General features: G+C 35.5%; 1 protein-coding gene across 2 annotated transcripts in view; it reads right to left on the reverse strand.

Moving 5' to 3' along the window:
* Window positions 1-4,789: 4,789 nt before the first annotated feature.
* Window positions 4,790-13,394, reverse strand: part of PDCD10 (programmed cell death 10) — a 39,507-nt gene continuing 30,902 nt past the window's right edge. For both annotated transcript variants that reach the window (XM_082654977.1, XM_082654978.1), the window contains 3 exons: window positions 8,847-8,925; window positions 8,462-8,544; window positions 4,790-5,430 (listed from right to left, as the gene is read on the reverse strand). In XM_082654977.1, the coding sequence (XP_082511103.1) occupies window positions 5,349-5,430; window positions 8,462-8,544; window positions 8,847-8,925 (244 nt within the window). In that variant the 3' untranslated portion in view covers window positions 4,790-5,348. The remainder of the gene's footprint in view (window positions 5,431-8,461; window positions 8,545-8,846; window positions 8,926-13,394) is intronic.

The raw sequence follows: 13,394 nt of genomic DNA on the forward strand, positions 1-13,394 counted from the left end.
GGCCCAAGGAAGAAAATAATAAATATAAGAGCAGAAATTAAAATTAAAGAAGTAGAGAAGGAAAAACTGTACACAAAATTAATGAATAAAATCCTGGAAAAACAGGAACAACACAGACAAAGGATTATCCAGTTTAATAAAAAAAGGGAGGGGGAGAGAGTACAAATATACAGAATAAGAAATAATAACAAAGAAATAGCCATTGAGACAGAAAAAAATGTTTAAAAAACAAAAGAGGGCTTCCCTGGTGGCGCAGTGGTTGAGAGTCCGCCTGCCGATGCAGGGGACGCGGGTTCGTCCCCTGCATCCGGGAGGATCCCACATGCCGCGGAGCGGCTGGGCAAAGTGATTCAAAATCACTTTGAATTTTGCAAGTGTGCAAAATTTTTTAAGCTTTCTACAGGAGTCAGTTTGTTAAATTACGTTTTTCTAAGAAAGTATCCATTTCCTCTAGGTTTTTAGATGTGCATTTCTATTGAAGTGAGTAAAATAATCTTTTATGGGTTTTTTTTTTTTTTTTTAACGCGGCCTCTCACTGTTGTGTCCTCTCCCATTGCGGACGCGCAGGCTCAGTGGCCATGTCTCACGGGCCCAGCCGCTCCGATAGGGAGGGTGAGAGGGAGATGCAAGAGGGAGGGGATATGGGGATATATGTATATGTATAGCTGATTCACTTTGTTATAAAGCAGAAACTAACACACCACTGTAAAGCAATTATACTCCAATAAAGATGTTAAAAAAATAAAATAAAATGGATAACCAACAAGGACCTACTGTATAGCACAGGGAACTCTGTTCAATGTTATGTAACAACCTAATTGGGAAAAGAACTTGAAAAAGAATAGATACATGTGTATGTGTAACTGAATCACTTTGCTGTACACCTGAAACTAACACAACACTATTAATCACCTATACTCCAATTTAAAATAGAAAGTTTAAAAAAAAAAAAAGGCATGTATATAGAGGGACCAACCCTCCCAGTTTGTCCGACTCTCCCAGTTTTAGCACTAAAAATTCTGTGTCCCAAGAAACTTCACAGTCCTAGGCAAACTGAGAGGGTTGGTTTCCCTATATGAATGCTACCTTTTGTGTAAGAATGAAGGGGGGGGAATGAGAAAACACATTTGTCATTACTTTTCTTCACCAAAAGAAACACAGAAGATAAACGCCAAAAAACAGTGGAGTTGGATACTTAATTGACAGGGTGGGGAATGGGGCAGAAGCGGTAAGAGTGTCACTTCTCTAGTATACTTTTTGGTATAGTTCTGATGTTTAGAAGCATGTTAATGTTCTATGTATTTTTAAATGAATAAAATTAAATTTACAAGGATGGGAAGTGTGTGGGGATGGGTGGGGGGAAGGAACCTTAAACCTGGAAGAAAACTGAAACAAATGAACCCAATTTATTTCAAATAAATAACAATCACAGTGAAGGACAAAAAAGAATTAATCCAAGTAATTCATGAACACAAAATGTAATTACACATTCTTAGTCTTGGGCAGGGTACAGACAGGGAAAGAACTGCAAACAGTCCTGTAGTCTTTTAAGTGTGCTTTTAATAGAGATAGGGCAAAAGAAATTCTAAGACTGTTTCAGATGTATTGTAGGACTGAACAAGTGAATGAATTGATTTTTCAGGGAGCCAGGATTCTGAGGAAGAAGGGACACAGAAACACGGAATGGGGAAAGCAAGAAAGAACCCTATGAGGATAGACTGCAATTGGAGGTACTAGTGTGAACTCATGATTCTGAAATCAAACATCATGTGCCTATGACATGTAAAATGTATGTGTACATGCATATCCGTGTGTATATGTCTGTATATACACATTTTCTAGTTCTGTCTGAATAGGCCTAGAAGCAAAACGACACCCAGTAGCAATGACACGTAGTAGCAATGAGCCTACACAGCAGCCAGCAAATCTATATATCTGTTATCATTCCCCAGAGTTCCTTGGAGAAACTGCTGATTCCAGATCCTGGGACATATTTAAGATAATGTCCTTTAAAAAAAAAAAGGTAGTGGAAGCCACAAGGACATAGAAACAAGATTGAAATGGAAGGTACTCCTAACTGGTCAAATCTCAGACCATTTTAAGTACCAAAGTAAGTAATGAATTATAAGCCATTGAAAAAAATAGAAAAACAGGAGTCCAAAACAACAGTAACTATAAAAATTCATGTGGACAGATATGGACTAATGAATGGAAGGATGGGAGAGAAAGGAGGGTTCAGGCTTACAGAGAACGCTGTGTCAACTGGTACGTAAGAAGAAATGCTGGAGTTGGAAAATCACCATTTTGTAACTGTCAAAGTAAAGACAGAATAAGCAAGAATCATCAATGGATGCTAAATATTGGGGGGAAAATGTTGATGTTAAGCATGGACTTAAAAAGAGCCTTCCACAGATTGCTTATCAGGTGTAAGGTAAAAAACAGTCACTAGGGCTTCCCTGGTGGCGCAGTGGTTGAGAGTCCGCCTGCCGATGCAAGGGACACGGGTTCGTGCCCTGGTCTGGGAAGATCCCACATGCCGCGGAGCAGCTGGGCCCGTGAGCCATGGCTGCTGAGCCTGCGCGTCTGGAGCCTGTGCTCCGCAACGGGAGAGGCCACGACAGTGAGAGGCCCGCGTATGGCAAAAAAAAAGAAAAAAAAAGTCACTATACATTGGAGAAACTGAACGACACCTTGACCAGCTGACCAAAATTAACAGTGAGGAGAAGATGGGACACCGTGTAGTTATTCTGACCAAGAATGCATAGCCTGAATCTAATCGTGAGGAAACCCAAAATGAGGAACATTCTATTATTAAACGGAGGATAGGGGAGGAGACAGAAGACTGTATTTTTCAAAAACAGCTCAACACCATAAAAAACAAAGGCAGCCATGGAAATGACCCAGGGTAAAGGAGATTAAGGGAAGGTAAGCAAATCAACAAATGATAAAATAAAAATGGTAAAATCTTAACAATAGGTCAATCTGAATAAAAGATGTGTTGATGTTCTTTGCACTATTCTTACTCTTGCCAATATCTGGTAAATTTGAAATCCCTTGAAATTATTTCCATATAAAAAGTTAGAAAAACAATTAGGAAGGCCTGACATTGGGTTACTAACCTCATGTTTTGCCAAACAAGGTTATTACAATGCAATCATGAAAAAACCCCATACTACCACCATCTACAATTATATCACTTTGTTTTAAAAAAGTGTGAGGAGAGGGCATATTAAACATCCCAAGCATAGCAATGATGTTAAATAAAAGAATCGTCCTTTAAAATGAATAAATTTAGATTTATGAAAAAGACATCACATTATCCTAATTTTTCTCATTTCCCCGTGGACCAGGGACAGCTATGTCAGCTTGGTGTTAGGGAATTAGTATTCTAAGTGGTGCATTTTCGACAATGGATGAAGTACAGTTCAGTGGAAAGAGCATGGAGTCTGGAGACAAATGTTGAATTCAAATCCTGGCTCCAGCAATTACCAGCTTTGTAACCTAAGCTCTCTTAGCCAGTTTCCTCAACTGTAAGGCAGATGGCTAAATCACAGAGTGTTAAGAGAATTAAATTAATGTATCTAGAATAATGCTTGACACAGAGGTGCTCAACAAATGTCTCCTCTCTTCCTTTGCTTGGTAGCCACCTTTCTATTCTCTGGAGTTGTATATGACTGCGGCCACACTGGTCCTTTCCTCCTTGACCCCAAAACACAAACCCACTAGGATCATGTAAGAAACTGAATTATCCTGAGAATAAACCTCCTTTTTGGAGGTAAATTTCATGAAAATAGAAGCCAGATATATTGCATAGTAGAATAAAAAGACACAAGACTTATAAAAACAGATGAGTTGGGGCATGGCTGGTAACTGATGAGGTCTCTTAAGGAGGTAAAGACAAGAGGAAGAAAGACAGTACTTGTTTATCTTAGAAAGGTCTGCTGCTCAAAAAAAAGAAAAACAGTATATTTTTTTCTTCATATATTCACAGGTCTATTTTGCAAATACCCATCCTTCTACTTCCAAGAGTGAAAAATAGCTTATGCCAAAACCAAACAGTATTAAAATCGCTAATTCTTTGTGTTTTACTAGCTATGCATCTCTGAAGAAAAAAATCAGTTCAGTAAAATGTCCATAAATTATGAGATTTCATCCAATTGTCTATTGTTTTTTTTGCTTCCCTCCACATATTTCCTGTTTACATCTAACAGGACGATTTCGTTTTATGTTGCTAATGAGAGTAATTCTTTAAAAGTCTGTTTTTTAAAATGGGAGAAAGAGTTTTAAAAAATAACTAAATTGCATCATAGCAAAAAAATTTATATTGCCAACAGAAATTTAGTTTAACATTTAAAATCTTTATAAAAGATAAATTCTGATTTTTTCCTTTATTTTATAATTGAAAAATGAAATCACTTAACCTGAATACTTGATACATGATTTCCTTAAAACTTCTCTATGGTAAAACAAAACTGTCCATATTTCAAGAGTGTATATAATATTATTAACACTCTTGACAATTTCAAACCAACTAGCATTGGTATAGTGTCAACTTAGTTGTGGCTATTTATGGAAAAAAGGCGCAAAGCTTATTAGGGCCCAGCAAACCAGAAATACTCAATCTTACACTGTAGAGTTCAAAAGTGGCAGTACAGTGTGAAGACACTATAAACTGCTATCTCCTTCTCATAAGTCTCTTAAAACAAAGGCTGGAAAAATACTCAGTACCTCAAATATAATAACTAACAAAAATATCTCCATTAACTACTTTTTGCCCAGAGTGATTAAGGACAAAAAAAATAGGAATTCTTGTTGCTTTATTATCTGATAAACTGCTAATAAGCTCCCGTTAGAAGTTCTTTACACATTACACCAAGTCGTCTTGGTCTTTTGATCATATATATATTCACATATATATATGCATTTTTTCAAGTAAAGAAATGTTTAACAGATGTAAACTATTTATTGAATATTTGCCACCAAATATTGTTAAATACATTATCTTGCAGCATATCGCTTTCAAGTTAAAATGTCAGAAACAAACACCAATATTTACAATTCTTTTAAGGAATGTTATATAATGACACATTAAGGCGTAAATTCTTTTGGCTTATAATTCTTAAAAGAATGATAATAGCAAAAGTGATGCAAAATCTTCAGTGTGAGATTATGATTAAGCTACATTTTACAAAAATATGGTGTAAGATGGCAATAATCCCATTCAACATCCTGGATTATTAGATCCCTTCAGGAGGGACTGATAATTTATACAGTCAAACTTTTAAATTTACAGATAAAGGCAGTCCAATACTGCCACTGAGAAGTACATCTCTTAACATATACAACTTTCAGGCCACAGTTTTGAAGGTCTGAAGTATCAAGTTGGTTTGATGAATTAGTCGGTTGGCACTTATGAACACATTTATTGCCCTGTTTCAAAAAAAAAAAAAAACAATTAATTTTATCCCCCCAAAAATCATCCTTTAAAAATATTTTATACTTAAAATGCTCTACTAGCAGTAGCAATAAAATCAATTTAGGAAAAAAAAAAAAAAGGCAAGATAGTACTGAGTATCACAAATTTTATCCCAGCTTGGAACTGAAGGGTCCTGCATCATTTGAAACTATCTAGGAATTACTGCCCCCTAGTGGTTCTGGCTGGCAATAAGGTGTTGGTGGGCTGCTAATAATGGGTGGCACCTCAACAACCAGAGTTCACTTATAGGTCAAAAAAATAACTGGCCGAAGAAGAGGATTCAAACATAGTCTCCAGCTGCAGTTTCACAGAAGTTACCAAAAAAACATCTGCTAAAACATTATACTCAGTCTCAAAATCTGTACATCAATGGGCATGATAAATACTTAAGAAAAAGCTCATTATTTTGAATCTGATTCATCCCAATCTCTTACCTTCTTTCCAAAAAAAAAAAAAAAGAGGATTTTACTTTTAGAATATACTTTTAAAAGAAAATAATCATATGGTTTCAATATTTATGAGTCCACAATATATAAAAATATGTTCTTAAAAAATTACTTAATGCTGCACCATATTTCCTATCAGTCCATTTTCATATGACCTGGAGCATAGTGGTGACGCCCTAGTCCCCTTGCGTGGCCTTATCAGTTTCTCAGTAGCAAAGCTAAGCTTGTACAGTTGTCCCTTGGTATCCAAGAGGGACTGGTTCCAGGACCCCTCTCAGGTACCAACAACTGTGGATGCTCAATACCCTTACATAAAATGGTGTAGTATTTGCACATAACCTATGCACACCCTCCAGTACACTTTAAATCATCTCTAGATTCTAACCTGTAATACCTAATACAATGTAAATGTAATGTAAATAGCTGTAAATACAATATAAATGCTATGGAACTTTCTGGAATTTTTTTCCCCAAATATTTTCAATCCATAATTGGTTGAATCCAGGGATGTGGAACCTGCAGATACTAAGGGCTGACTGTATCTTCATCCTAAACATTCCTCAAAAAAGGGGGACTAGGAAGAATTAGATGAATCAATGCAAATTCATCCTCCTACTGAAAAATGGCTCAAAGATCAGGCTCTATTAATAATTTTCAATTTTGAGGAAACAGGGACAAAAGTTGTGGCACATTATTCATACGCAAATAATGGTAATTTAAACAAGCTGCTGGAGAAAAAGTAGTAGAGAGCTTGAATAATCCATATGCCTGTTTAAACTGTTAAAAATAACTATGGCACCAAGGCACCAGGAGTTTTAAAAACTGAACCCAAGTGATTCTAACATACAAACAGGAATGAGAGTGAGTAATTTCAGATTAACGAAAATTATGTTCCAAATGAATTTATACCTTTCAGTGTGCTTATTCCACGATAGTTCTCAATTAATCAGTATCATAAATAATTTTCTTAATGCAAATTATTCTTTTAATGTGTTTTTTGGTTATTTGGGCTTAGCAGGGGAGACCAAGGAAAAACAGTTGTAAGTTTATTTTCAGAACACACCTGCTAGCTCATTAAACTAAGTCAACAAGGTACATTTCCCCTAGGCAACCTGAATAGTAGTATGAAACAACACAAAACCATTAATAATATTTAGCTCAATATCTTTAAGTTAGAATAAAATGTAAATATTTCAACCTGTTTGAACTATTTAAAATAATTATGAAAATCAATATACCATTCTAATGTATTTTTATTATTTTTTAATATTACTACAGTAATATTGTAATAGTTTGACATGGATATTGGGATCTTAAAATGTCAATGGTGGGATAGGATGTTAGAGGTCCCTGCCAATTAGAGCTGAAATAATCACCACTTATTCTTCTGCTTCAAGCACTGTAGGAAATTGGTCTTGTCCACAAAACTCTACTTGAGGTACAAAGAATTCTCTGTAAGGTATGAAGCTGCAGAAGACATAGCCTCTGCATCAGTTTATACATTATATGTACATGTGTATTATACATAAATCACATAAGATTACTTGGCTTTCTAGAATGTTCTACAGCCAAATGTATGTAAATTTTAAAATAATGTCATATTTACCTTTTTAGTATATACTTCCTGTCTTATAGAAAGCCCTCCCTATTCCAGGACAGTGGATCACAACCGTTTACAGCATTTTAAAAACACGTGAAGCACTTTTACAAAAACACACCTGAACCCTGACCCCATTCCAAGCCAATGGAGTCAGAATCTCTGAAGGTAGGGCCAAGGCACTGGGATTTAAAAACACTGAACCCAAGTGACTGTAATGTGCAAACAGGATTGAGAACCACTGTTTTAACAATAGTGCAGCAGTTCTTAACAGACCTGCAGGATCCATGACATCTGGAAATTTCTCAGAAATGTAAATTCTTGGGCCCACCCTAGACCTACAGAATCAGAAACTCTGGGTGGAACCCAAAAACAATCTGTCTTTAACAAGCCCTCCTCCAGGTGATTCTGAGGCTATTAAAGTTTGAGAATCACTGCTTCAGGGGTTGGTAAAGTAGGCCAGTAAGTCAAATCTCACTCACTGGTATGGTCTGCGAGCTAGGAATACTTTACATTTGAAAGAGTAAAAATTTTTTTAAAAATCAAAATATTATGATGTGACAGCTGAATTATATAATTCAGTGTCTATAAGTAAGGTTTTGTTAGAACACAGCCACAAAAATACCACTTGTTTCCACACTGTCTACAGCTGCTTCTGCACTACAAAAGCAGAGGTGAAGTGCTGCAGCTGCAACAAGCCCACCAAGTCAAAATATCTGCCATCTGGCCCTTTTCAGAAAAAGTCTGCAACTCCTGCTCCAGACTAGAGTCATGGCTGGATTATCAACCATTCCCTTTCTATTTTTAACAGTCTATCTTAGTAAGTTGGTGTAAGTATTAATAATATAGTAAAAGGGTTTAATTTATATGATTTTAGTATCATATAAAACCACATAATTTTCTAATTCTTAAAAGAAAAGGATGATAAATGACAATACTTACTTGCCATCTTTAAAATAGGTTTTCAGAGTATCACTGAAACTTTTGGAGTACTTTACAAATTCTTTCTTTTGGTGTTCAAGTGCCTGCAGACATCAAAAATAATTTTAAAAAATACTAAATAAAAAAAGAGAAGTTAACACAAAAGCCAAAGTCAAAGACAGGAGATTACACAGAATACGAACGTACCTTATATTACAGATAAGCATTTTTACGAGTATTTACTTAAATATATGTAACAGTATATTTAAATGCAAGGACAAACCCAGTCATTAATGATACAAAACCATTTCCAATAATTCAACAGTCTTATTATTTAATTCAGTAAAATGACTAAGTGTAAACCAATATCTAGGGCGGCAGCTTGCAAGGCTTCTACTAAACTTACCCTGCGGTTCTGGTATTGATATTTCTTGAAGACACTGTTCACTGTATCAAGAAGTTCTTTTATTGCGCTAGCTATATCCCTGTTGGGTGAGGAAAAAAGAATCTTCTTAAAATCAGTTTCATTTGAAAGAAGTCTACATTTTTTTAAAGAATCACTGCACTGTTAACTACCATATGAACACTGCATCAAGCACAAATACTTGACTGGCTAGTTGAATGAGGGTTTTGGCCTGTACCCTCCTGTGATCCCAGCTACGCTTGCACTGCTGACAAAACACTGCACAACTAACATCAGCTTTCCCAAATCAGTAACATTTCATTCAGCATTACGCACTCAAATTTATAAGAAAACACCTCTGCCTCTCACCTTTTCCGGTTACAATTCTTCCTTTTTCTGGCTCATGTAGGTGAATTCAAGCAACCATATCATCCACTTTTGCTATTTCATGAACAATTATATGAAATTTTGCTATTACATGTAACTCATTTCTGTACTTAAAACACCAAATTACAGACCTGATGTAGTTTTGAAACATAGTTTCAAACATAGTTCTGATGTTTAAAATATTTCCTCCTTAGATGTAGCTCTTCTCTCTTAAGACACATCTATTCTCTTCCAAACTTTTGCTGACACTATTTCCTTCAGAAAATATATTTAAATTTCTGGGAGACAATATCAGAATACTCTTCTACCTTAACCTTTTCAGCAATCATCCTTTGAGTATATATGTATCAGCACTTTTCTCCCCTTTCTAAAGAAAGAGAGAAGAAATCAATAATTCTCATCTGACTTGACTATTCTTCCTATCCATGTACCATTTTCTAAAAAGTCTTCTTATCTTTTGTATCTATGCCCTTTTCAATTTCCATGTTCTAACTTCATAGTAATATTTTGGCAAACTGAACTTACTATAATTCTGCATTCTCAAATAGCCTCTCAGTCTCTAAGGCAAACCTTCTCTTTTTCACATCCATTCTTAGCTGTTAATTGCTACAAAAACTTTTACTGTTCAAATGCAATGCAAGTGTGAAGATATGAATTAGTAAAACATCAACCTAGACCACCCCAAACATAACCTTTTATTACCTACTTTTTAGTCACAAATCTAAGATTTCAGTTATTTCACACCTAAAACATTTCAGCTATACTATTTAAAGAAAACAAAAGGCTCCGTGTCCAGATTTTTGTGTGTACGTGTGTGTTTCACAGCTTATTTCTAGTAAATAAGCATACGGAAATTCTAAAAATTACAAATATACAAAATTTTGGTATAAAAAAGTATTTTAGCCTATTCTGAAGTAGTAATGATATTTTTATTAAATATTTCAATAACTATTTCCTTATTACCTCTTGTATTTCAAATATTGGCATCAGGCTGAAACATTAAAACATTAGATATTCAAACAGGATAATGAATTTACATAATTACATCTGTCCACTCTTTTTTGTTTTTTGGCCTCTAGTAATAACAATTTTAAGTTACATTAACTATTCCTTTCATTTATGTTTTTGAGAAAGTTGAATCCTTCTGTATTGCTGTGATGGGCGTAAGCCCCCTACTGCTTAATAAAATGGTGTCATATGACCATCCCATTATGTGAGAAAAATTAGTTTCAACAAATAAAAAATGTCAAATCTCTGAATATGGAAGATTCTTCAAACCCACAATAACCTTATTCAAAAGGGATACAACAAAGAAAATTATAGTGATCAGACAGCTGTTTATACACAACCATACCTTCTTGTGTACTTTAATGAATATTGGGAGTCTGTATGTACTTGAAAAGAAAAGGGAAAAAAATCTCCCCAGGTGATTCTGCTGATGAACCAGGTTTGGAAACCACTGCTTGGAAACCCAGAACCTAGAGCTAATCCTTGATCCACTATTTGCCACGGAGCTTTATAAAGACCAAGGCTGTTTATCCCTAGGCCTGGCCTTTTCTAAAACAATCTGCAGCAATTTATGTCAAATATTATGTCATCTGTATGTACATGGAACAGCATTTTCATTTATGGCACTAAGGTTTGCACGAGGGAAGCTAAATTATTTTAGTAACTACCAGAGGGTTTGTCTCCTATAAGAGAAAATACCGGCACACACACACAAAATACTTCAGACAATTAAACAAAATAAAGAACTGGGGAAAACCTGAGGGTAAAATAATTATAATGCAATTATATGCAGTTTGGAGTTAACGGATTCTGTGATACAGTACATATAGTATGTGTAAATAGAAAGGAATTTTAGCAACTTGCAGGTTGCTAAAGGGGTTAAGGGGGCAACTCTGGGGAACATATACGCTGAAAGAGAGGACCACAGGCATCAGAAGAAACATAATACATCTTATTAAAAAAACTGCATGGAATAGTAAAGCTTCTAACTGTATCCACCAAATTTGTATAATTATGTTTATACAAACACTCTAAAGGAAGGAAATTCCTACACTGTATGTTTAGTTTGGTCTAGACTGGACACCTCTGGAAAAGCTATTTTGAGGCCAGCATCAAAACCAAACACTGGTAAATTTTCACCTCTGAATATGCAAATGTAGATTATAAAGAGTAAACAGGGGCTTCCCTGGTGGCACAGTGGTTGAGAGTCCGCCTGCCGATGCAGTGGACACGGGTTTGTGACCCGGTCGGGAAGATCCCACATGCCATGGAACGGCTAGACCCGTGAGCCATGGCTGCTGAGCCTGCGCGTCCGGAGCCTGTGCACCACAACGGGAGAGGCCACAACAGTGAGAGGCCCGCATACAGCAAAAAAAAAAAAAAAAAAAAAAAAAGAGTAAACAGATAAATGCATAGCTTTCTGGACTATTAAATCACCAGTTTCCACTAGTCATCCATTAATTGGAATGTATCCTAAGAATGAATTTTATAAAATATTTGCATAAGCTCAAATGTAGTCAAACACATTCATTAATCAAAAGTACTTTTAAAATAATTTGTTTGCTGGATCATTTTTCCTAATCAACTTCATAGAGAGAGGGAAAAAAAATCTTATTTCACAATGCTTTAGGTGCTGTGAGTGTATGCTAGGTTCTGTGCTAGGTACCATGTATATCATTTCAATTCTCACAACTATTACCCTCATCTTCACAGGCAGAAACTAGAATCACAGAAGCTAAGCAAATTATCCAAGGTCACACAGCAAAACGCTGGAATGGGGAGTCAAACCTAAGTCTGCTGATATATACAAAAATATATGGATATTTGTTAGCTGACAGGAATCTTTCCTCCTATAACATATTGTACAGTACTTGGTATAGTAGGTATTTGATCCATGCTTATTGAAAAATATTGTTAAAATATTTTGAAAGAAGAGGATATCCACCTTAAATATGAGAAAGTAAAATATTTTAAAGAAAAATAATAACTGTACAATATGTTGTGCTTGAAGGATAAACCATTTTATATTTTTGTGCAATTTTATCCACTAATTTGTCAAACAATTAACACTGGTAACAATATATATCAAAAGTCATCAATATATATCAGTGATACAAATAATTATACCTTAGCCATCCATGCTAATACACACATGGTTGAATTTCAGTCTCAGAAACAATACACATTATCAACAAACTTTCCATGGCAAATTATCCCTCCTAAAATGGATATGAAATAAATTTTAATTGCCAATAATCTTAATTCAGTTGGCTGAGTACACTTCAGAAAACAGAAATGAAATATTACTACTGCCCCATAAATGAGAGACAAGACCCCAATTCAGCCCTTGTCAATGACTAAGGACAAGACTCTTAGGCTCTTGACCTCAACTCCCTTTTGATCAAAATGTGGCTATTAATAAATTGGTTTTCAAACGGTATCTCTTTAGAGCCACACTGGGTTTAGCAGAGATGTCTCCAGGACTTCCTAAGATGGAAAGAGAGTATCAAAGTAGCAAGATGAGGGCTCCGGACCTACCATCTCTATCCGAGCTTCAACTACAACAACACCATTCTGCCTCTTTCCTACTGACACCCTAGATAGGATGTCCTTTACCACACCTCTTCCAAACAGCAGAAACATTCTTTTCTTCAATCACCAGATTAAATCAACGTTATGAATCTATAATTGGGAAGCAGCAGAGAAGTCCCTGGAGTCAGTCTGCTTAGGTTCAAACCAAGTTACAGAAATGTAGCATATGATCACCAAAATAAATTAAACCTTAAATTATTTGAAAATTTTAGAACTAAGTGTTTAAACAGCTGTGTTTGAGATCACTGATAATTTATCCTTTTATGGGCCAAACGTGTTCACTTTATACCAAACTGAAAATAAAAAGCTGTATTAAAAACTGTTAAAGAAAGTTGGGGCTTTCCAATAAAGGTAAAATATTTACCTTAGGGTTTATCCCCTGTGACATGGATTTTGGCTAGTCAATGAAGTCTTTTGTACTTTCTGATCTTCAATTAGAGGACCAAAAAGAAGACGGTCACTCCTTGATAGCTGGGTTGGCACCTATCACCGTTATTTTCTAAAATGGGTCATACTCCTCCCTCTAACCCACTCAAAATAGGTGGCCAAATAGCTAAAATAGAA

This window comes from Grampus griseus, assembly GCF_964374135.1.
Source record: "Grampus griseus genome assembly, chromosome: 5".
NCBI lineage: Eukaryota > Metazoa > Chordata > Mammalia > Artiodactyla > Delphinidae > Grampus > Grampus griseus.